This window comes from Hemitrygon akajei, chromosome 10, assembly GCF_048418815.1.
Source record: "Hemitrygon akajei chromosome 10, sHemAka1.3, whole genome shotgun sequence".
NCBI classification, from domain to species: Eukaryota; Metazoa; Chordata; class Chondrichthyes; order Myliobatiformes; family Dasyatidae; genus Hemitrygon; species Hemitrygon akajei.
In genome coordinates this window covers 15,726,952-15,752,234 of record NC_133133.1, presented here as the reverse complement: position 1 = coordinate 15,752,234, position 25,283 = coordinate 15,726,952, and the positions used below count along the sequence as shown (strand labels likewise).

The following is a 25,283-nucleotide window of genomic DNA, read 5'->3' as shown; positions in this document are numbered from 1 at the left end:
GCTCAGGATGAACCATGAGGTCCAGAATCTGTTGAGGGCAAAAACAGTGGTATTCACGTCTGCTGATCAAAAAAAGTTACAAGAGACCCAGGTACAACCTCAGGAAGGCCACTTCAATGGCAAAGTGGCAAATCCAGACAAAAGTCAAATTATTGAAGGAGGCTCAACAGCTGCTACAAGGCTTGAATGTCATCACCACTTACAAAATGAAATCAAGCAACATACAATAGGTGACAACAGAGCTTCACTTCCAGATCAGCTCAGCACCTTTGAGGACCCCCTTGACCATCAAAACATGGGGGAATCATCACAATCTCCCACAGCTCCCGATGATCCTGTGATTTCAGTTTCAGGAGGGTGGAAAACATCCAGCCCAGATAGGGTAGCTGGCCGTGTATTGAAGACCTGTGCTGATCAACTGGCTGGAGTGTTCACTGAGATCTTTAAACTCTTGCTTCAGCAGTCTGAGGCAGCCACCTATTTAAGCAGGCTTCAATTATATTGATAGCTAAACAGAACCTGGTAAGCTGCCTCTATGACCATCATCCAGTAACACTTACATCCACTGTGAAGGTGTTTTGAGAGGGTGGTGATGAAACACATCAACTCCTGCCTGAGAAGCTCCAATTTGCCAACTGGCACAACAGGTTCACAGCAGATGCTCTTCACTCAACCCTTGAACATCTGGATGGCAAAGATGCATACGTTAGGATGGTCTTTATCTTCTGCAGCTCAGCATTCAATAAGACCATCCTCTCAAATCTAATCAATAAGCTTCAAGACCTTAGCCTCAATACCTCCTTTCACAACTGGATCCTTGAATTCCTCGCTTGCAGACCTCAGTCAGTTCTGATTGGCATCAGCATCTCCTCCAGAATCTCCATCAGCACAGGCACACCATAAGGTTGTGTGCTTAGCCCACTGCTCTAGTCACATTACATTTATACCATTACGAAGAAGGTACGGGAGCCTCAGGACTCACATCACCAGGTTCAGGAACAGCTATTACCCGTTAACCATCAGATTCCTGAATCAGAGGGGGTAACTTCACTCAACTTTACTTGCCCCATCACTGAAATGTTGCCACAACCTATGATCTCATGTTCAAGAACTTGTCATCTCATATTCTCTATATTTATTGCTTATTTATTCATTTTATTATTTCTTTTTATATTTGCACAGTCTGTTAGATTTATTAAGCATGAATTTCAAGATTGCACAGTCTTCTATGTACTTTGATAATAAATTTATTTTGAATGTTGAACTTTGTTCATTTATTTTTGTGTAATGTCTTTTGCACATTGATTTTTTGTCAATCTTTGTTTATGTATAGTTCTCATAAATTCTATTGTGATCTTTTTTTCCTGTAAAGCTCTCCTTATACAATTGGATCCTCGAATTGCTGTATGAAATGAATTTCAACATAGTTTATGGTGATATATAGAATATGTACTTTGATAATAAATTTACTTTGACTTTGAAATGATAAGCATTGGTTGACAGCTTCTCTCCCCCGTGATAAGACTACCGAATGGTCCTCCAGCATAACGAAATGGACTCTTGACCGCACAATCAACCTTGTTATGGACTTGCACCTCACTGTCTGCTTGCATTGCACTTTCCCTTTAACTGTAACATCTCATTCTATATTCTGCATGCAAATTATTTGATTGTTTCAATGCACTGAGATGGTAGAGTAGAAAATAATGTAATATGGAATTTCCCTTGTACTACCTCAATGCATTGGTGTAATTATTACATTGATGTAATCTGTACGGATAACGTGCAGAATAAAGTTTTTCACTGCATCTTGGTACTTTTAACAATAATAAAACAGCTTACCATTTTAATTTACTACATTGTAGAGGAAATGAATCCATATGGCCTTTGCAATGCCTGGGACTAGAAGACTTGTGAGCTGCATATGCTGATCTGAAGGGCATGTTCTGGACGTAATGGGTTGTGGGGGCAACATTGAGATTGAAGAAGAGTGGATTCAAGGGTTATTTCTGGCCAGCACACACATGTCTGGGGGCTAGGCAGCACTTCTTGGAGAGGAATAAACAGTTGATGTTTCAGGCCAAGATCTTTTCCTGATGAACGGTCTTGGTCCAAAATGTTTATTCCTTTCCATGGATGCTGCCTAACCTGCTGAGTTCCTCCTAGTTTTTGTGTGTGATTCTCTGGATTTCCAGCATCTCTTGTCTTTATCATTTCTGGTTAATTCCTCTATCAGGTATTGAAAATTAGGCAAATGAGGAAGGTTCAGAATCATTTACTTATCACATGTACATCTAAACAAATAGTGAAATGCATACTTTACAGTAACGACCAACACAGCCTAGGGATGTGCTGGTGGGGGAGGAGTAGCCTTCAAGTGTTGCCACACATTCTGGCACTAACACAGCATGCACAACGTGTTCAGCAAAACAACACAAGCAACAACAACAGAACAACAACAAGACAACAGTAAAACAAGCCCCCTCCCTCTATCCCACACAGCCAACCATTCATACACACAGACAAGCCTCCAACTGCATGCCAGGCCACCTCTGGGCCTTTAGCTTCCAGATGACTTGTGGACTCACAGACATCAAACCTCCAACTTCCATCATAAACCAAATCCCAAATTTTGATTTACGTCTTCGATACTATTTGTTAGTAGTTACTACAGCAATAGCTGAACAGGTCATTTTTATAGGCAAAGCAACTAGCAATAATGCAAAATAATGAAACCAATTTTTTAAAGTTAAAATAATGCTCTGATGAGAAGCAATGTTGCAATTTGCTTTTCAATAGCAAGTGAACTTAATCATCGCTTCAAGACAGACTGTCAACTGAAGTCTGAAGCAAAGCAGATGAATTTTTTTTACCAAGTCTTCCCTCACCTCAAATTAGCTTGGAGCATTTTAGGAAAGATTGATGAAATATGATTGCAAAGGGAGTAATGTTAATTGCAGGTCATTTTGGGATGCAACTGTTATTTATCCATTTTACACAACACACAAGAAATCGAATGAATCTCTAAGGGTTTTAAATATATTCAATATGAAAATTTATTAACCGACAGCCTCATTAAAAATTACAAGCTTACCTCTGTGACGTCCATGACCTTAATGGCTGCTAGCTGTCCTGTCTTCACATGACGCCCCTGTAATAAAAGCAAAAGAAAGAATATTCATTGGAATAATTTCGGTGAATTTTATTGATATGAATATTCATCTAATCGTAGCATTTCATATAAATATTTTTAAAGTGCAATTTTTGATGTAATATGGGCAAATAAAATTATATAATGTTTTGTAAAATATGATTCTCCATTATATTTAATGTGATTAGATTTCTAGGTAGAGGCAATTATTCCATTTAAAAGGGATAATATTAAGTTGCAATTTTTTTGAAGCTATGAAGATCATGGGTCGGAATAATTTAAGATGTTTAATATTGCAATGTAATTCTACTTGAAGAGATTAAGTTGTTAATACCCTCTACACTCCTAGCCTTAGGTAAACTTCTCTATATATACACTGTATCTAAGCTTGCCTGCATATAGCGGCACTATTTTTCCTAGCTAGCATGGAGATAATTGGGTGAGGAATTCCTCAGCCGTGCTCAGAGACTGGAATTGCTATTGCATACATAATTTATATCTTTTATCAATGGTCCATTCACATCACCCGTCAGGAGAAGGGAACTCAAAATTACTCATGAAGCTTTGCTGTAATTTTATCGAGTAGGTAGACTTGTTTCCTGAGTTAATAAAATTGATTTCTTGTTGTAAGGAAACTAGAAGTTCTGGCACATTGACTACCAGACAGTCATAGAGTAACGTAGCACAAAAACAGGCCCTTCAGGCCAACTGGTCCGGGCCAATCAGGGTGTTCCATCCAAGTCAGTCCCATCTGACCGCACTTGGCCCATAACTTTTCAAACTTTTCCTATCCATGTACCTTTCCAACCTAGCTTGTATCTTATTTGACTGAGTCCTAATGAAGCTCTCAGCATGAAATGTCAACTCTCCATAGATGCTGCCTGACCTGCTGAGTTCCATCAGCATTTTGTGTGTTACCTTGTATCTTATTTGTTGGCACCATGCAAATCTCTGACACTTTAAGAAATGTTATAGCTATTAAACATTAAAGATACAAAAACAATAATTTCTGAAGCATGCTATAGACTCCTTGAATTCAAACACCCCTTCTACCCCAATCATTCTCTCCTATTCCATGTCCTCATTGGGTAGAAGCCAGAAAGCATCAGGCTCAAGGACAACTTCTCTCTCTCTCTCTGGTATAAGACTACTGAACAGACCTGGTTTACAATAAGATAGACTCTTGACCACACAGTCTACCATGCCCTTGTATCTTCTGGTCTGCCCACACCGCACTTTATCAGTAACACTATATTCTGAATTCAGTTATTGTTTTTCCCCGAATTATGTCAATGCACTGATGTGATGAAATGATCTGTATGGATGGCCTGCAAAACAAAGTTCGACACTGGTGCTTGTGACAATAATAAAGCAATTCAGAGTCAGAATCTGGATCAGGTTTACTATCGTGGCCTATGTTGTTAAGTTTGCAATTTTGTGGCAACAATACAGTGGAATACATAATAATAGAAATCTATAAATCATAAAGTTTGATGTGTTCTGGTCATTCTAGTTACTGTCAGCTTCCTGTAGTTTGAACCAATCTGGCCATTCTCCTCTGACCTCTCTCATTAACAAGGCATTTTTGCCCACAGAACTGCTGCTCACTGGATGCTTTTTGTTTTTCGCACCATCCTCCCTAAACTCTAGAAATTGTTGTGCATGAAAATCACAGGAGATCAGCAGTTTCTGAGATAATCAAACCAACTATAATTCCATGATCAAAGTCACTTAAATCATATTTCTTTCCCATTCTGATGTTTGGTCCAAACAACAACTGAACCCCTTGACCATGTCTGCATGCTTTTATGCATTGAGTTGCTGCCACATGATTGGCTGCTTAAGTATGCATTTGTATTAACAAGCAGGTGTTCAGTGGGCACGGAGTGAATTTCCTTTCCCTTTACCCCATTTCCATTGATACATCCCTGTGATTAATGAGACCTACTTTGGTCTCATCATTAACCAAGGTCCCAGATGCCTTCTTACACCTTTATCAACTTCAGCAATTTGCAGTACAACAGTAACTGAGTCCAAAGGATGAGGAAAGAGGTCCATTCTGATAGCACACCCTGTGAGGTGCCCACCTCCAGGAATTCCTGAGCCACACTCTGTCTCAGGAAACGCATTGGTCCACAAGTCCAGAAGACTGCACAGTCAAGTGCCAGAAATCTACTGAAGAGCTGCCAAGTTTTAGAAAGCAAGTGATTAAGATTTTTTTATATGCAGATAACATTAAGAGGAAATAAGAATTCTGAGGGGAAGCTTAAAATACATAGACTTCCTAAACTATAGACTTTAAATGAGTATGTTTCTATTTAAAGTCCAACAACATGTTTTTTTATCATGTGAAATCCGACTGGAATAAACTTAAAGCCAATAAGCGCTCACTACTACAGGTTGATCGTAAGTACTCTTTTCCTTCAATTGTGATTTGCACACCGACTTATTTTTGCAGGACACTCAACTTAAAATAATGGAAACTATTGCGTTGTGATTAATGATGGAAAAGCCTTGAATTTATTTAGTGCCTTTATCATCCCCACCAAACAATTCAAAAGTGCTCCGCAACCAGGTAAGCACATTTGATACATATGTAGTTACTGCTGTAACGCAGGAAGAATGGTAACCAATCCTTACACTGCAATATCATGCAATAAATTTGTGGTCTTGTGAAGTTAAACACGGAAGCCATTCAGCATTAATTTGTGAAGTGTTGCAATCACGCTTAGTGGCATGGAATCAGAATAGATGCAGCAGCCAGTATCTGGGCATTCATAAGGCACTGTGTATTAACAAAAGCAGCAGAATGAGCAGCCCGGTAGTGTAGAGGCTAGCTTAATGCCTAACAGTGGCAGTAATCCAAGTTCAATTCCTGCCACAGTTTGGAAGGAGACTGTACATTCTCCCCATGACCACTTTGGCTTCCTCTATGTGTTCTGTTTTCCAAAGATGTACAGGTTAGGGTCAGTAAATTATAGGCATGCTACTTTGCTCTAGATTCATGGCAACACTTGTGGGCTGCCCCCAGCACAGCTTGGACGGGCTGCATCGCAGCCTGGTATGGAAACAGCCATGCCCTTGAATGGAAAATTCTACAAAAAGTACTGAATACGGCTCAAATGAGAGAAAATCTGCAGATGCTGGAAATCGAAGCAACACACACAAAATGCTGGAGGAACTCAGCAGGCCAGGCAGCATCTATGGAAAAGAGTACAGTCAATGTTTTGGGCCGAAAGCCTAAGGCAGGGCTGTACGACCCAGTCCATCACGGGTAAAGCCCTCATAAACATTGAGCACACGTACGTGAAATGCTGTCACAGGAAAGCAGCATCCATCATCAGGGACTCACACCATCTAGGGTTAAGCACAAAAGCCTTAGGATTCGTACCACCAGGTTTATCACAAATAACAACCCTTCAACCATCAGGCTCTCGAACAAAGATGCTAACTTTACTCAATTTCACTTGGCCTATTATTGAAATGTTCCCGCAACCAATGGACTCACTTTCAGGGACTCTTCATCTCATGTTCTCAATATTTTTTACTTATTTATTTATTACTATTGTTTCTTTTCTTTGCATTTGCACAGTTTGTTGTCTTCTGTACTCTGGTTGAAATCCCTAGTTTGGCAATCGTTCATCGATTCTGTTGTAGTTACTATTCTATAGATTTGTAGAGTACACCCACAAGAAAATGAATCTCAGGGTTGTATATGGTGACATATATGTACTTTGATAATAAAATTTACTTTGAACTTTGTTGCTTGTTGATGGAAACAATGCATTTCCCTGTACTTTTAGATGTACATGTGACAAATAGAGTTGCTCAAATCTTCTTTAACTGCACCCCACTGTGATCAGCAATCTCAGAGATCTGCCTCACATCATAATACAGGGAATCCTGATTCAATGAGCAGTACATGAGGATATGTACACTTTGATTATGGTGAAGGTTGAAGTTTATAGCTTATTAGTTCAAAGTATGTTTATTATCAAATTATGGTATACAATATACAAAACTGAGATTTGTCTCTTTATAGGCAGCGATAAAACAAAGAAACCCAAAAGAACCCATTAAAACACCCAATGAGTGTAGAGAGAGAAAAGAAATTGTACATTTTTGAATCTTATATTCAGAATCAGAATCAGGTTTAATAATCACCGGCATATGTCATGAAATTTGCTACCTTTGCAACAGCAGTACAATGCAATACGTTATAATACAGGGAAAAACTGTGGATTACAGTAAGTATGTATATGTATAACAAATAGTTAAATCAAATAAGTAGTGCAAGTACAGAAATAAAAAAGTAGTGAAGCAATGTTCATAGTTTCAATGTCCTTTCAGAAATCTAACGGCAGAGGGGGAAGAGGCTGTTCCTGAGTCGCTGAGTGTGTGCCTTCAGGCTCCTGTACCTTGTTCCTGCAGTTAACAGTGAAAAGAGGGCATATCCTGGGTGGTAGAGGTCCTTAAGAATGGACACTGCCTTTTTGAGGCACTGCTCCTTGAAGATATCTTGGATAATACAGAGGCTAGTGTCCATGACAGAGCTGACTGCAGCTTACTTCGATCCTGTGCAGTGGTACCCACTCCCCCATACCAGGTGGTGATGCAGCCATTCTGAATGGTCTCTACAGTACATATTTAGAACTCTTGGAGTGTCTTAGGTGACATTCCAAATCTCCTCAAACTCCTAATGAAATATAGCCATTGTCTTGCCTTCTTCATAGCTGCATTGATATTCTGGGACCAGGTTAGGCCCTCAGAGACATTAACACTCTCTCCACCTCTGATCCCTCTATAAGGATTCATTCACAGTGTAGAACACATTAATTGCTCTAGCCACCTGTGAACTGGTAGACTTGTTCATCCTTTACAGAAGACAACAGAGAGCTTAGAGCCAAATAAAGGTCAAATTGAGCAAGGATAGTGGATTTCAGCAGTCAGGCAGCATGTAGGAAAGGAATAAATGGTCAGGATAGTGCCCATGTACAATGCTCCCATGGTCGACATCTTCTGTGTAGACCATGAAACTACTTTGCTTCCTTTACGTCTTTTACATCTGTTTTTCATCTTGAGTGTGATCCTGGTACTGTTGGAGCCTGTGATTTGCAGTTTGGAGATCGGCTGGGTGATCCACCACTCTGAAGTCTCTGAGAGGAGTCCAGGAGGCAAAGGTAGAGAGAGAGGAAGCCACCAGCATTTTGTGCATGTTCCTCAGAATTTCCAGCTTCTGCAGAATCTCTTGTGATAATAATAGATCTCCTTTCCTAAGGTTATTAGTGAACCAGATATGCTTATAATGCAGTCTTGTGGTTTGATGGTCATCGCTACCAAGTCTAGTCTTTAATTGTAGTTTTATGAATTAACGAGCTGCATTTAAGTTTCCTTGCTGCAATGCCTCCAGATTTGTTTGTCTAGCCCTCAGGGTCACTATCTGTAGTTCCAAATAATTTCAATGTGATATGCATGCCAGTTATTTCTGAATGCTGAGACCTTCTTTCTTCACTTACATTTTCATCAGAGTAGAATTTGAGGGAATTGCCATTCAAAAAGAGCAGAAGAAAGTTTGCAAGTAGTAAAATCTGTGGAATTCATTGCCACAGACGGCTGTGGAGGCCGAGATATTGGGTACACTTCAAGTGGAGGCTGATAGGTTTATTTTAAGACCATAAGACCTAGGAGTAAAATTAGGACATCTGGCCTTTCAAATCTGTTCTGCCATTCAATCATGGCTGATACTTTTTTCCCCTCCTCAGCCCCACTCCCTGGCCTTCTCCCTGTAGCCATTGATGCAGTGGCCAATCAAGAACCGAACAATCTCCACATTAAATACACCCAACGACCTGGCCTCCACAGCTGCCTGTGGTAACAAATTCCGCAAATTCACCACCGTCTGGCTAAAGAGATTTCTCTGCATCTCTGTTTTAAATGGACGCTGAGGCTGTGCCCCCTAGTCCTACAGTCTCTCACCATGGGAAACGTCCTTTCCACATCTACTCTATCTCTTTCAACATTCAAAATGTTTCAATGAGGTGCCCCCTCATCCTTCTGAATTCCAGCAAGTAAAGGCCCAAAGCCATCAAATGCTCCTCATGTGGTAACACTTTAATTACTGGAACTATCCTTGTGAATCTCCTCTGAATCATCTCCAATACCAGCGCATCTTTTCTTAGATAAGGAGAACAAAACTGTTCACAATTCTCAAAGTGAGGCCTCACCAGTGCCGTATAAAGCCTCAACATCACATCCCTGCTCCTATATTCTAGACCTCTTGATATGAGTGCTAACATTGCATTTGCCTTCCTCACCACTGACTCAACCTGCAATTTAACTTTAAGGTGTTCTGCACTAGGACTCCCAAGTCCCTCTGCACCTCAGATTCCTGGATTTTCCTCCCCATTTAGAAAATAGTGTGCACATTTATGTCTTCTACTAAAGTGCATGGACATGCATTTTCCAACATTGTATTTCAGTTGCCACTTTCTTGTCTATTCTCCTAATCTGTCGAAGTCCTTCTGCAGCCTTCCTGTTTTCTCAACAATACCTGCCCCTCCACCAATCTTCGTATCATCTGCAACCTTGGCAACAAAGCCATCTAGTTCATCACATAAATCACTGAGAAACAGCATTAAAAAATGGTCCCAACACTGACCCTTGGAGAACACCACTAGTCACCGGCTGCCAATCAGAAAAAGATCCTTTTATTCCCACTTGCTGCCTCCTATCAAGAGCCAATGCTCTAACCATGCCAGTAAATTTCCTGTAATAAATACTATGGGCTCTTAACTTGGTAAGCAGTCTCATGTGTGGCACCTTTTCAAAAGCCTTCTGAAAATCCAAATATACAAAATCCACTATATCCCCTTTACCTATCTTACTTGTAATCTCATCGAAGAATTCCAGCATATTCGGCAGGCAAGATTTTCCCTTAAGGAAACCATGTTGACTTTGTCCTACCTTGTCCTCTGTCACCAAGTACTCCATAACCTTATCCTTAACAATTGATTCCAACATATTCCCAACCACTGCGATCAGGCGAACTAGTCTATAATTCCCTTTCTGCTGTCTCCCTCCTTTCTTAAAGAATGGAGTGATATTTGTAATTTTCCCATCCTCCAGAACCATGCCAGAGTCCAGTGATTATTGAAAGAGCATTACTAATCTCTACCACTACCTTTTTCAGAACCCTAGGGTGCAGTTCATCTGGTTCGGATGACTTACGCACCTATAGGTCTTTCAGATCTTTGAGCACTTTCTCCCTTGTGATAGTAACCGCACTCACTTCTCTTCCCTCACACCCTTCAACACTTGGCACACTTCTGGTGTCTTCCGCAGTGAAGACTGATGCAATATACTCATTTAGTTCCTTTAGGATTACATTCCTTGACTTCTCTAGTGCCTTTAACACCATCCAGCCCAAGATCTTAAGGCACAAACTAACGGAGATGGGAGTAGACTCTCACATGGTGGATTGGATAGTGGACTACTTGACAGATAGACCTCAGTATGTGCGGTTGGGAGACTGTAGGTCTGACACGGTGGTCAGCAGCACAGGGGCGCCGCAGGGAACCGTACTCTCTCCGGTCCTGTTCACCCTGTACACATCAGACTTCCAATATAACTCTATAACTCGGAGTCCTGCCATGTGCAGAAGTTCACTGATGACACGGCCATAGTGGGGTGTGTCAGGAATGGACAGGAGGAGGAGTATAGGAAACTGATACAGGACTTTGTGATATGGTGCAACTCAAACTACCTGCGTCTCAATATCACCAAGACCAAGGAGATGGTGGTGGACTTTAGGAGATCTAGGCCTCATATGGAGCCAGTGATCATTAATGGAGAATGTGTGGAGCAGGTTAAGACCTACAAGTATCTGGGAGTACAGTTAGACGAGAAGCTAGACTGGACTGCCAACACAGATGCCTTGTGCAGGAAGGCACAGAGTCGACTGTACTTCCTAAGAAGGTTGGCGTCATTCAATGTCTGTAGTGAGATGCTGAAAATGTTCTATAGGTCAGTTGTGGAGAGCGCCCTCTTCTTTGTGGTGGCGTGTTGGGGAGGAAGCATTAAGAAGAGGGACGCCTCACGTCTTAATAAGCTGGTAAGGAAGGCGGGCTCTGTCGTGGGCAAAGTACTGGAGAGTTTAACATCAGTAGCTGAGCGAAGGGCGCTGAGTAGGCTACGGTCAATTATGGATAACACTGAACATCCTCTACATAGCACCATCCAGAGACAGAGAAGCAGTTTCAGCGACAGGTTACTATCGATGCAATGCTCCTCAGACAGGATGAAGAGGTCAATACTCCCCAATGCCATTAGGCTTTACAATTCTACCGCCAGGACTTAAGAACTTTTAAAAAGCTATTATTAATGCTTTTTGAGATAGTGATTTAGATGTATATCATATTTTTTACTGAGTTAAGTATATTGTATGTAATTAGTTTTGCTACAACAAGTGTATGGGACATTGGAAAAAAGTTGAATTTCCCCATGGGGATGAATAAAGTATCTATCTATCTATCTATCTAGCTCCTTGACCCTGTTATTATTTCTTAGGCCTCATTTTCTAGTGGTCCAATATCCACTCTCATCTCTCCTTTATGCTTTATATAGTTGAAAATCTTTTTCTATCAACTTTGATATTATTTGCTAGCTTGTTTTCATATTTCACCTCTTCCCTCTTAATAGATCTTTTAGCTGTTTTCTGCATGTTTTTAAAAGCTTCCCAATCTTCTGCCTCCCCACTAATTTTTACTTTGTCGTATGCCCTCTCTTTTGTTTTCACATTAGCTTTTATTTTCCTTTTCAGCCACTGCTGTACTATTTTGCCATTTGAGCATTTCTGAGAGTTCAGAACACATCTATTCTGCACCTTCCTCATTTTTTTTAGAAATTCAAGCCATTACTGCCCTGCTGTCATTCCTGCCAGAATTTCCTTCCAATTTACTTTTGTCAACATCTTCCTCATATCACTATAATTTCCTGTACTTCACTGATATACTGTTATGTCAGACTTTCTCCCTATTCAATTTCAAGTTGAACTTTATCATATTGCGATCACTGTCTCCTAAGGGTTCCTTTACCTTAAGCTCCCTAATCGTCTCCAGTTCATTACATGACACCCAATCCAGTACAGCTGATCCCCTATAGGCTCAATGACAAACTGCTCCAAAAAGCCATCTCGTAGGCATTCAACAAATTTATTCCCTTGAGATCCATTACCAACCTGATTTTCCCAATCTAAATTTATGTTAAAATCTCCCATGACTATCATAACATTGCTCTTTTGACATGCCTTTTCTAGTACCCATTGCAATCTGTTGTCCACATCTTAGCTGCTGCTGGAGGTATGTACATAACTGGATCCTTTTATCCTTGTAACTTTTTAACTCAACCCACGAGGATTCAACATCTTCTGATCCTCGGTCACATCTTTCTAATGACTTGATGATATTCTTTACCAGCAGGGCCACGCCAGCCCCTCTGCCTACCTTCTTATCCCTCTGAAACAATGTGTAACCTTGGATACTCAGCTCCCAACTACAACCATCCTTCAGCCACGATTCAGTGATGGCCACAAAATTATACCCAACAGCGCAACAAGATCATCCACTGTGATCTTATACTCTGAGCACTGAGATCTAACACTCTGGGTGCTGTATTTGGTATTTTATTTTATTTTATTTTATTTAGGGATGCAGCGTGGATCAGAACTTTTAGGCCCATTGAGTCACACCACCCAGCAACTTACCAATTTCACCCTTTCCTAATGACAGGACACATTAAAATGACCAACGAACCTAATAACCGGTACATCTTTGGACTGTGGGAGGAAACTGGAGCACCCAGAGGAAACCCACGTGCCCATGGGAAGGATGCACAAACTATCTTACAGAGGACACCGGAATTGAACTCCGAACTCTGGCAGCCTGAGCAATGAGAGTGTCATGCTAGTTACTACGCTACCATGGCACCCCAAGGTTCTTGATTAGTCCGGCTGTCAAAGGTTATGGTGAATAGGCAGGACAATGGGGTTGAGGGGGAAAATAAATCAGCCATGATCGAATTGCAGAGAATAGCCTAATTCGGCTCCTATGTCTTATGGTCTTGTTTTGCTGAGCATTCCTTCCGATAGAAACATCAGTCTAGTGGTCTAATTGCAATTCAGTAATTGTAGAGAAATTCATATCAGCACAAAATATCACAGGATTAAATCCAGGGCATCCTTTTATGGTTGAAGTGTTGGTACTATGATAACTGAAAATGGAGTGAGTGGATCAAAATTACTTTATTTCATTCATCCTGACAGGGCAGCATGGTAGCGTAGCAGTTAGCCTAATGCTTTACAGTGCTAGTGACCCAGGTTCAATTCTTGCCACTGTCTTAAGCAGTTTGTACATTCTCCCTGGTTTCTTCCAAGTGTTAACACAAAGTACGCTGCTGATGCTGTGGTCAACTCAAGACGTACAAAAAAGCTGGACGAAGGGTCTCGACCCGAAACGTTGACTGCTTCTTTCAACGGATGCTGCCCGACCTGCTGAGTTCATCCAGCTTTTTTGTACGTCTTGATTCTTCCAAGGGTTCCTGTTTCTTCCCACATTCCAAACATGTGCAGGTTAGTCACATGGGTATAATTGGGAAGCATGGGCCAGTTGGGTCAGACCCCAGAGGGCCCTGTTATCATGCTCTCTAAATCTAAATATAAATCGAAAAAATGCACTGTCAAATTCAAGTAAAGGATAAAGAGAAAAACAGCTCACCATCATAAGCAGTTTATGGTGACCATAATAAAGGGAATTAAATATTTGCAATATTTCATAATGTGATACTTCAGAACTAGAGTTGGTGAAGAAATATTTAGCACAGTATCCAGTTATTCTCCAGTGTAAGAGCATTATGTTGCTCCCACGATTTTCAGCAGCTCACTGCTACTAGGGATTTACGTCCAGGAAACACATTGACTAACAAAACACTGATGTGATCTTACAATAAATATGCTGATTGGGCTTTTTCACACACCCAGCCGTGTTTCCCAGCTGAGTCTGATTTCTTTAGGTTTCTAGTCCTTTTCGCTCTCAGTGTGTTGTATTCATGGATCTGATTCAGAGGTTTGCGGGTTCAAGCCCTTGGAGAATAAAATCAAGGCTGAGAATCCCTTGCTGTAACAAGGTTATGCTGACTTTTGGAGGGACCATCTCTCCAATGAAGTATTAAATCAGGCCTCTGTATGTCCTCTCAAGGGATTGCTCCTCAGCTCTGTTTAAAGATCATGGGAGCTCTGCCCAACATCTCACATCTCTACTTCTCTCTACATTAAATGAAGAGGCCATTTGGCCCATCAACTCTTTGCTGGGTCTCAGAATAATCCCATTCCTTCACATATTTTCCTTATAGTCTTTTCTTCTCCCATCAACTCCTCCCAGATTCTACCACTCACCAATACACAAAAATTAAAGATGAGCTTTATTTGTACATCGAAACATACAGTGAAACGTGCCACTCGTTTCAACAACCAGCACAGTCCGAGTATATGCTGGGGGCAGCCTGCAAGTGTCGCCACGCCTCTGAGATAGCATGCCCACAATTTACTAACCCTGACCCATTTGTCTTTGGAATGGGAGAGAAACGCAAAGGTGGAATTGTACCCCCGAGAGTTGGTATTGTAGTAGTGTCACGTTAATCGCTGTGCCATCGTATCAGGGTGGATGAAGTAAAGTGGCTGATTAACCTACTAGCCCACGCATCTTTGCTTTGGAGTTCCTGGAGGGATCTCCCGAGTCATGGTGGGAACGCCAGACAGATTGCACCGAAGGTCAGGATCGAACCGGGGTGACTGGAGCTGTGAAGCAGTGGCTCTACTAGCCATGCCACGGTGTTATCCATCTCAGCCATTGCGTAACCTTAGCACAATTATCTGATTTATGTGGTTTAGTTATTGTTATATCGTTGTTTGTGCAATCCTATTGTGTGAGACTGCATATCCTGCATAACAGCACTGCTGATGCAGTGAAGGATTGGCTGCAAGGTGTTAGGCATGTCCCAAGTAATGAAAAGTACTGTACAAATCTTACCCCCCTTTTTCGTTCATTGTACTTGCTTCCCAAGTCCAGAATCAACAACATCTTATGAAAGGAAATCACCAATTTCCTGATCTGACATTAAATTGTATTCAGATGAACGAGATGCTTCCCCTTCTGCCTTTCTGTTCCAGTGACGTTCACCAATAAAGCAAGGCTTTTCCTCTTGTGCTTCACACACTTGATTTCGTTTCTAGTTTAAAGAACGTGCCATAGAAATGTATAGGATTCAGATTTATTTATTTATTACATATACATCGAAACGTACAGTGAAATGTGTCATTTGCATTAACGACCAATACAACCCAAGCAGCCCGCAAGTGTTGCCACCCGTTCTGGAGCCAACATAACATGCCCACAGTGCTCAGCACCACAACACAGAACACAATGCAATGGAACAAAAGTTCAAAGTTCAAAGCAATTTTATTATCAAGGTACATATATGTCTCCATATACAACCCTGAGATTCATTTACTTGCGGGCATTCACAGTAGAACAAAGAAATACAACAGAACCCATGAAAAACTACACATGAAGACTAATAAGCAACAAATGTACCAAAGAAGACAAACTGTGCAAATACAAAAAAAAGAAAGAAAGACAGGTGAGAAATTCAATTGTAGAGTCCTGGATATTATTTATTTACAAAACAAGCAACAAAACACCAGCAGCAAAACAGGCCCCATTTCTCCCAACCACCCACCCACCCACTCGTATACTGAGGAGTGATGAAAGAAAGTAATGCCCTCCGTCTTGGTAATGGGGTCAGTAATGCTAGAGATAATTTAATCACATTTGGACTTTTTTGTTGCCTTTGACTATTTTGGGGCAGTCCATTATTCTAGATAACCAAGAGGCCTGTGACTGCACACAACAAGAACTAGCAAGGGTGTTAATTAGGAAATAACACTTGCATGGGAATTTACCAGGATGTTGCCTGGATGAGAGAGCATGTCTTATGAGGAAAGGTTGAGTGAGCTCAGGCCTGTCCCTTTAGATTGAAGAAGGATAAGAAGTGACTTGATAGAGATGTATAAGACGATAAGAGGCATAGACCACGTGGACAGCCAAAAACTAATGCATGGGGGCTTAATTGTAATGTGATTGGAAGAAAATATAGGGAGAAAGTCAGAAGTAAGTGTTTTCTTTAAAACACAGAGAGTGGTGAGTGCGTTGAATGTGCTGCTAGAGGTGGCAGTAAAGGTGGATACATTAGGGACATTTTAGAGACTCTTAGATAGGCACATGGATGATAGCAAACTGGAGGACTATGTAAGAGGGAAGGGTTAGGTTGACCTTCCAGTAGCTTAAAAGGTTAGCACAATATCGTGGGCCGAAGGGCCTGTACTGTGTTGTAGCGTTCGATGTACTTTGTTTTATGTGCACTGAACAATAATTTCCAATAAGAGTGATCCAAAACACCTCTCTCTGTCATTTAGTGGCATCCCTGGGATTCTCCTGTCTGCAAGGTATAAGTCAGGATATGTATAGTTCTAAAAATACTCAAGAATCTCAGCATCATGCAGTATAAAACACCCCACCCAGCTGTTTCCCCCATCCATTCCAAACAGGCACGCCATGTTCATGCAGGGACTACCATCTACAAGATATTCTGTACCAACACCTCCGACAGCACAACTAAATGGACATGGACAAAAGCCTGTTTGAGACACCATCACTTTTTTCCTCCAAGTTTCATATTACTCTGACCTGGAAATATATCAATAAATACAAGAGATTCTGCAGATGCTGGAAATCTTGAGGAACACACGCACACGGAATGCTTATAGAGCTCAGCAGGCAACTGGACAGGAATAAACAGTCTACATTTTGAGCCAAGACCCTGAAGAGGAAGGCGGAAGAAGCCAGAATGAGCAGGTTGGGGGAGGGGAAGGGGAACAAGCTGGCGGCAGAGATTACAGAGGGTGAGCAGTGAGAGATGGTCTCACTGAACTCCTGTTGAAGTGAAGATTTAAACTTCTTCAGGTGAGGAACATCTTGAAGAGATTTTGCAGTGGAGCAGTAAAACATAAACACAAGAGTTTCTACAAATGCAGAACATTTTGAGGAAGACCTGCCATCTTGCACTCCTCCCCCTCCCCCCTTATTCTGGTTTCTTCCCCCTTCGTTTCCAGTCCTGATGAGGGGTGAAAGATCAACTGTTTATTCCCCTCCATAGATGCTGCCTGACCCGCTGCGTTCCCCCAGCATTTTGTGTGTTTGATCTTTGCTGTTTCACCTTTGTTGCTGGGTCTGGATCCTGGAAATCCTTCCCAATATTACGGAGGGAATGTCTTCACCACATGGACTACCGCAATTCAGGAAGCCAGCTCCTCCTCCCCCCCCCGCATCTTCCCTCTGGGATAATTCCGGCTGAGCAATAAAAGCTGCCCTTACCAACAACATCCACTTCTCATAAACCAACAGCATAAAAACACCAATTCTCTGCTGATTTATTGGTTTACAGGCAGTTAACAAACACACATTATATGCTGGGGCCACCGTAGTTCAATTGTCTAGCAACTTAGACATCAATTCAGAACGCATTCTGATTTGCTGGAGCATTAAGCTCAGCTAAATTAGCAATAAATTCAGTGGCCATTTTATTCAACACCTCCTGTACCTAATAAAGTGGCCACAGAGTGTATGTTCATGGTCTTCTGCTGCTGTAACACATCTACTTCAAGAAACGACATGTGTATTCACAGATATTCTTCTGCACACCACTGTTGAAACACATGGTTATTTAAGTTACTGTCGCCTTCCTGTCAGCTTGAACCAGTCTGGCCATTCTCCTCTGACCTCTCTCCTTAACAAGGCATTTTTCCCTACAGAACTGCCACTCACTGGAAGTTTTTGTATTTTGCCCCATTCTCTGTAAACTCCAGAGACTATTGTATGTGAAAATCCCAGGAGATCAGCAGTTTCTGAGATACTCAAACCACCCTGTCTGGCACCAACAATCATTCCACAATCAAAGTCACTTAGATCACATTTCTTGTCCTTTCTGATGTCTAGACTGAATAACAATGGAACCTCTTGACCGTGTCTGCATGTTTTTATGAATTGAGTTGCTGCCACATCTTTGGCTGATTAGATATTTGCATTAATGAGCAGGTGTACAGGACTACCTCATAAAGTGGCTGCTGAACGTGTGTGGTTAAAGATATTGATGTTCCTCCCTCTACACAGTCCACACTCTAGCAACCAAATCCATCCCGACCTATTGTACCATCTCATGACTTGCTGAGTCATAAGAAACACCATCAGACAACTAACTAACCCCTGAATACTACCTCATTATTTTACTCTCTTTTTGCACTTTTATTCAATTTATTTTTAAAACATACATTTCTTAATGTAATGTATAACATTTTGGGGGGCGGGTGAGGTCTGGGCCTGACGTCCCGCTCACCCAGGGGAAGTGCACGTGCAATACATCGCCTCTCCTTTCCCGGTGTAGTGATTGCCGGGTGGTCACTGTCTGGCTTGCTAGGCAGGAGGCCACTGCAGACGGCCTCTCCTACACCACTGCAACACCTTTTCGTTGGTGCCCCTGTTTCCACCGAGCTTGCTATGTCATGGCGTGACCGAATGTCCGGCGGTGTAACTGGACGGGTAGGCTGGGCTCGTCAGCCTTGGTTGGCAGCCAGCCTAAGACAAGGGCAACTCTGACTCCAAACCCGGGCAGGTGGGGCTCGTCAGCCTCGTCAGGCCATCCACCTAGGAGAAGGACACTCCGATGTAACTCCTACGACCTGAGGACCTCGCTGTCACCGTCCCAGCTTGCTAGACCATGGCAGATGAACCCCGGGTGTAAAGGATGGGCCAGTACCGTGCACACTGCACTCCACCTAAAAAAAACCATTGTGCAGACCGAAGGACAAGCCCATGTCTAACAACGTGGGCAGTCCCCTTCCTAAATCTTCGTTCGCGAAGCCAAGCCATGATGATGATGATATAACATTTTAATGCATTGCACTGTACTGCTACTGCAAAAGACAAATTTTAAAGATATATATATATATTAGGGATATTAAATCTGATTCTAGTTCTGATTCGGGGCTTAAGATGTTGGAACTCTTACCTCTGATCAGAAGACTGTAGGATCAAGTCCCACATTTGAGACTTGATCACAAAAATTGAAACTATTCTTTTGGTGCAGGACAAAGGGAAAATCACCTCATCAGCACTGTCAGCACTTACATTGTTTGGTCCCTTGGACGAACACAAAGTACCCAACAGGCTCTTTTCATAAAGATTATACAGTACTGTGCAAAGGTCTTAGGTACATAGATATAACTAGGGTGCTAAAGACTTTTGCACAGTACTGTATCTACATGTAATGTTTACCAGTATTAACATTTAAGACTCACAAATATCGCAAACAAGAGAAAATAAGCAGATGTTGGAAATCTAAGCAACACACACAAAGTGCTAGAGGAAACTCAATAGGTCAGGCAGCATCTATGGAAAAGAGTAAACAGTTGATGTTTCTGGCTGAGACCCTTCACCAGGACAGTATCTTCACAGATATTGCTGTTTCAAGGGCAAATAAAGAGAGGATGGAGATAGATGTCTTTCCACCATGTGCTTCAGATCAAATTAAAATTAACCCATGCAAAAAATTACATAAAAAAGCTTACATACTGTGAAAAAGTTTTAGCCACCCTAACTATAATCTATGTACCTAAGACTTTTGTACAGTACTGTAATTGTCCTCGATAATGGATATTCCTCAACCCAAAATATTAATAAAGAGATAGCCTAGTCAATATTTCAAATGTTTCTTGTGGAGGTTTGCTGTATACAAAAACCTATGGATCAACCCAGAATCAGAATCAGGTTTATTATCATTGACATATGTGGAGAAAATTGTTGTTTTGCAGCAACAGTACCGGGCAATTCTTAAAGATTATTAATATTGCAATAAAAAGCACAATAATGAGGTATCACTTACAGACAGATCAGAAATCTCATTATGAAGGGGGAGAAGCTGTTCCTAAAATATTGAGTGTGCAACTTCAGGCTCCTGTAGATCCTCTTTGATGGTAGCAATAAGAGGGTGTGCCCTGAATGGTGAGGGTCCTTCATGATAGATACCACCATCTTAGCTTACTCCATAATCAATCTAACTCTTCCCTCCTACATAACCCATAACCCTCCATTTTCCTTACATCCATGTGCCTGTCTAAGAAACTTCAATGTCCCCATTGCATCACCCTCTACCACCATACCCAGCAGTGCGTTCCAGGCAATGATCACTCTCTGTGTAAAAAAAAAGTTCCCTCTGACATCTCCCCTACACTTTTCTCTAATCACTGTAAAAGGATGTCCTCCTGTATTAGCCATTATTGCCTAAGGAAATAGTCACTGGTTGTCCACTCTATCTGGGCCTTTTATAATCTTATGCACCTCTATCAAATAGCCTCTCATCTTCCTTTACTCCAAAGATTCCGAGCTCACCTTTCAGAAAAACCCTAGCTCACTCAACCATTGGGCAACAGATAAACTTTCTCTTCCCCTGGCAGTTTGCTTCATCTGAAACTTGTTAACTTCCTAAAATTATGAATCTGAATTGAACATGTATTATCTGTTTCAGCACAAACAGTAGACCATAAGACCCTACAATATAAGAACAGAATTAGGCCAATTGGCCCATTGAGTCCACTCTGCCATTCCATCATGGTTGATTTATTAACCCTCTCAATCCCAGTCTCCTGTAACCTTTAACACCCTTACTAATCAAAAACTCATCAACTTCTCCTTTAAATATACCCAGTGTTGGCCTCTCCAGTTGTCTGTGGCAATGAGTTCCACAGATTCACCATCCTCTGGCTAAAAAAAAATCTTCCTCATCTCTGTAAAACAAGAATATCCTTCTATTCTGAGGCTATGCCCGCTGGTCCTAGACTCTCCACATCCACTCTATCTAGGTCTGTCAATATTTGGTAGATTTATAAACTCCAGTGAGTACAGGCCCAGAGCCAACAGATGCTCCTTCCATGTTAACCCTTGCATTCCTGGGATCATTTTAAACCATTCTATTCAGAGTTCTGCAGGCCTGAACAAACTGTACACTAAACAAGAGGAAATCTGCAGATGCTGGAAATTCAAACAACAACACACACAAAATGCTGGTGGAACACAGCAGGCCAGGCAGCATCTATAGGGAGAAGCGCTGTCGACCATTCGGGCCGAGACATCGACAGCGCTTCTCCCTATAGATGCTGCCTGGTCTGCTGTGTTCCACCAGCATTTTGTGTGTGAAACTGTACACCAAAGTTGATAGCTACTTTGAAGAGAAACGTCAACTGTACTCTTTTTCATAGATGCTGCCTGGCCTGCTGAGCTCCTCCAGCATTTTGTGTGTGCTGCTCAGATTTCCAGCATCTGCAGATTTTCTCTTGTTGGAGAAATGGGTGCTTGATATTCATCATGGACTCAATGGGTTGAAGGTTGACTGTCCAATTTCCTCCAGCAGTCTGTATGCAAATCAACTATATTCTCTTTTAAAAAGCATTTTAGGACGTTAAAAATTCTACATTTAGACTTGTAATAGAACTTAGTGGACAAAGAAAGTTAAATTGGGTCCTGCAAATAGAATGCTTTATGACCAAAGATCAGATGAGGTCACAGCCCAAAATGACTACTCTTTATTCATTTCCATAAATGCTGACAGACCTGCATTTTGTGCCCCTCTTCATTTTCTGAGGATAGATTTTTCTCCTGTGGTTTAGTAAAAATTCTCTTTGTTTGCTTTCCCAGTTTCTGTTCTCAACCATTCCTGGTTTTCCTGAGATTAAATTACAAAGGCAAGTTGCCCAGTTTGAAATCCCTTAAGTTTGGAAGGTTAAAGGCTGTGTTAATTGAAGCATTTGAAACGTTTAAGGGGTGCGATGGGCCGATACGAACAAACTATTTCCTCTGCCTCTCAAAATCCATCAATCCACCACGAAAATCTAGGATCTCACATATTCCTTGTGTGGGAAAAGTTAATTCTAATTTCACTTATCAATGACTCAGTTCAAATTTCAAAATTACTTCTTCCTTTTGGATTCTGTAAGCAGAGGAAATGATTTCAATTTCACTTTAAATTCAAACAGAAACATGTTAAATGTCTCTGAAAACAGAGAGGGGTGTGTGAACATACTGGGACATTTAGAGATTGAGGATGAGTTATTGCTGGTCTTCTTATGATGTTCAGATGGATAAATTCCCAAGGCCTGATGGCATTTATTCCAGAATATTGAGGGAGATGACTGGGGATTTTAGAAAGATCTCTGTGTCCTTGCTAGCAACAGGTGAGCCCTAGAGCACTGGAGAATAACAAATATGCCTTTGTTCAAGAAAGGAAATAGGGATCAAAGAGGATAATTAGTGATGGGATAGGATTTATGTGCATTTGGAAAGACATGGCCTGCTTACAGACAGTCAGCAACACTTTGTGCAGGGCAAGCCATGACTTACAAACTTGATTTAGTTCCTTTGAGGAGGGGACAAATGTGCTTAATGAAGATAAGGCAGTGGACATACATTTAATGTCTATTTTATTAGGTACACCTGTACCCTTGCTTGCTAATTCAAATTTCTAATCAGCCTATCACGTGGTCACGAATATACACTCAGTGGACACATTATTAGGTACAGAATTCTACCTAATAAAGTGGCCACACTGTGCATCTCCAGGGGCTTTAGGAAGGCATTTGATAAGGTCTCTTATGATAGGTTGACCCAGAAGATATACTGCATGGGATCCAGTTGAATTGCAAGTTCAGAGTTTGAACCGGCTTGCTCATAGATGAGTAGGTTTGGAAGATTGTTACGCAGTCTGGAGGTCTGTGACCTGTGGTGTTCACGAGGGTTGATGCTGAGACCTCAGTCGTTAACTGATATACTGTATATCAATGATTTAGATAACACGAAGATGGGCTGAGTTGTGGACATTATAAAGAACTATCAACAATATAGTGAGTTACAGATATGAGTAGAGAAGTGGCAGGTGGAGTTTAATCCAGACAAGTGTGAGGTATTGCACTTTGGGAGGTCAAATGAAAAAAAAAGAAATATACATTTAATGGCAAGCCCCTTCATCGCATTGAAGTACAGAGGGATCTTGGGTTCTAGGTCCATAATTAACTGAAAATGTTTGTTCAAGTGGATAAGGTAGTAAAGATGCTATATTGGCATGTGTGCCTTTATTGGTAGGAGTGCGAAGTGAGTAAGGAAATCATGCTGCAAATATATATAACTTCAGTCAGATCACCCTTGGAGTACTTTGTACAGTTCTGGTTGCCCATTATAGGAAGGATGTGTTGACCGTGGAAAATGTGGAGAATATGAAAAATGATCCAGTGCTGTCCTGCCATACATGACGAAGAAACTCTTCTTATGCTTCTAAGTGGGTACAGGAATTGATTTTAACCAACAGTTTGATTAATAACTTCGCCATCTTAAATCAGGATGATGCCTGGGCAGTATATATACCCCCATTGTCCATGCCTCCTGATTTGTTAGTCCTAATCCAATCAGGTTTCTGCTGTCCCGCCTTGTTTACAATCAAATTCCAGTTCTTACTTAGAGAGAGTCTTCCGTCACTGTGCCACACCAGTGGCTTTCGGGACGCCGGGCAAAGGAAGCCATTGAAATAAAACTAGAGAAAAGAATTTTAATAAAGACGAAGGTCTCACTCTAAGGAAGAACTGGAATTCGATTGTAAAGAGGGTGGGTCAGCAGAAACCTGATTGGATGAGTTCTAACCAATCAGGAAGGAGAGATGACAGGGGTATATATACCACCAAACTAGACATGCCCAGGCATCATCCCTGATGAAGATGGCAGAGTTTGTCATTGAAACGTCAGTTAAAATCGACACTTATACCCGGCTGGAAGCCCGAGAAGAGTTTATGTGAAGAAAAGGTTTACCAGGATGCTGCTTGGATTAGAGAGGATACGCTATAAGGAACAGTTGGACAAATTCAGGTTGTTCTCCCTAAAGTGCTGGAGGCTGAACAGACACATGGATAGATGCATGAATATAATAGGAATGGAAGTATGTGGATGAGATAGGGGAAGAGACGGGGCTGAGGTGAGGCAAGGCAGCGGGCCCATCGGAGCAAACCCCAAGGTTTGATTGATGTAAGTGCCCAGACAAATCAGAAAGGTTGGGTACAGGCCAAATCGAGGTCCCAGAGCGTATCAAAGCGACTGAACCCGATGTTTGGATGATGATTTAAGCTCTGTGCTGAATTGGAAAGGTCGGGTCGAATTAAGGCCGTGGGGTCCAGGTTCCAGAGCGTATCAAGGCAACTGAACATGATGTTTTGATAACAATTGATGCACCGGGCCAGATTGAAAAAGCTCAGGGTGTTGAGACCCGAGGCGAAGGTCAGATCAGTTCAGCTCACTGGTCTGCTCTGCACTGAACTAAGGATCGGTGGACAGACCCTCTCTCTGTGGACTTCAGTTCAGAATGCTATTTCCTTGCATTTATTGTTTGCATGATTTGTTTTTTTTCTCTCTCTGCACATTGGGTCTGTGACAGTCTTTTTTTAAAATGGGGTCTGTTGTGTTTCTTTGTTTTGTGACTGCCTGCTAGGAGACAAATCTCAAGCTTGTATAATATAAATTGATAATAAAAATACTTCAAAATTTTGCACTTTGAAGAGGATATTTAGTACAAATTGACATGAAGATGAACACAACATTGTAGGCCGAATAGCCTGCCCAGTGTTGTATTGGTTTATAATCAGGGATTCCCAACCATTTTGATGCCGTGGATCTTTACCGTTAACTGAGGGGTCTGTGGACCCCAGGCTGGAAACATCTGGTCTACATTGTGTGTTTATTTATTTCTGGCTGCAGGGTTAAGAGAAAGTTTAACCATTACTGCCGCTTGAAGAAAGGGGTTATATTGCTTGCGAAGGTAACACAATGATGCCCAATAAATAACTAAAACATCGAGTAGCGTTAGGGTTGGTGAGTGCAGGCGTGCTATGTTGGTGGCAGATGTGCCCACAGCACAATCCTCAGACTGTGTTGGTCAT

General features: G+C 41.5%; 1 protein-coding gene across 2 annotated transcripts in view; it reads right to left on the bottom strand.

The window, feature by feature from the left end:
- The window catches only part of LOC140734170 (mitogen-activated protein kinase kinase kinase kinase 4), a 321,905-nt gene that overhangs the window by 247,573 nt on the left and 49,049 nt on the right, over nt 1-25,283 (bottom strand). For both annotated transcript variants that reach the window (XM_073057807.1, XM_073057808.1), the window contains exon 3: nt 3,095-3,151. In XM_073057807.1, coding sequence (XP_072913908.1) covers nt 3,095-3,151 — 57 coding nt within the window. The remainder of the gene's footprint in view (nt 1-3,094; nt 3,152-25,283) is intronic.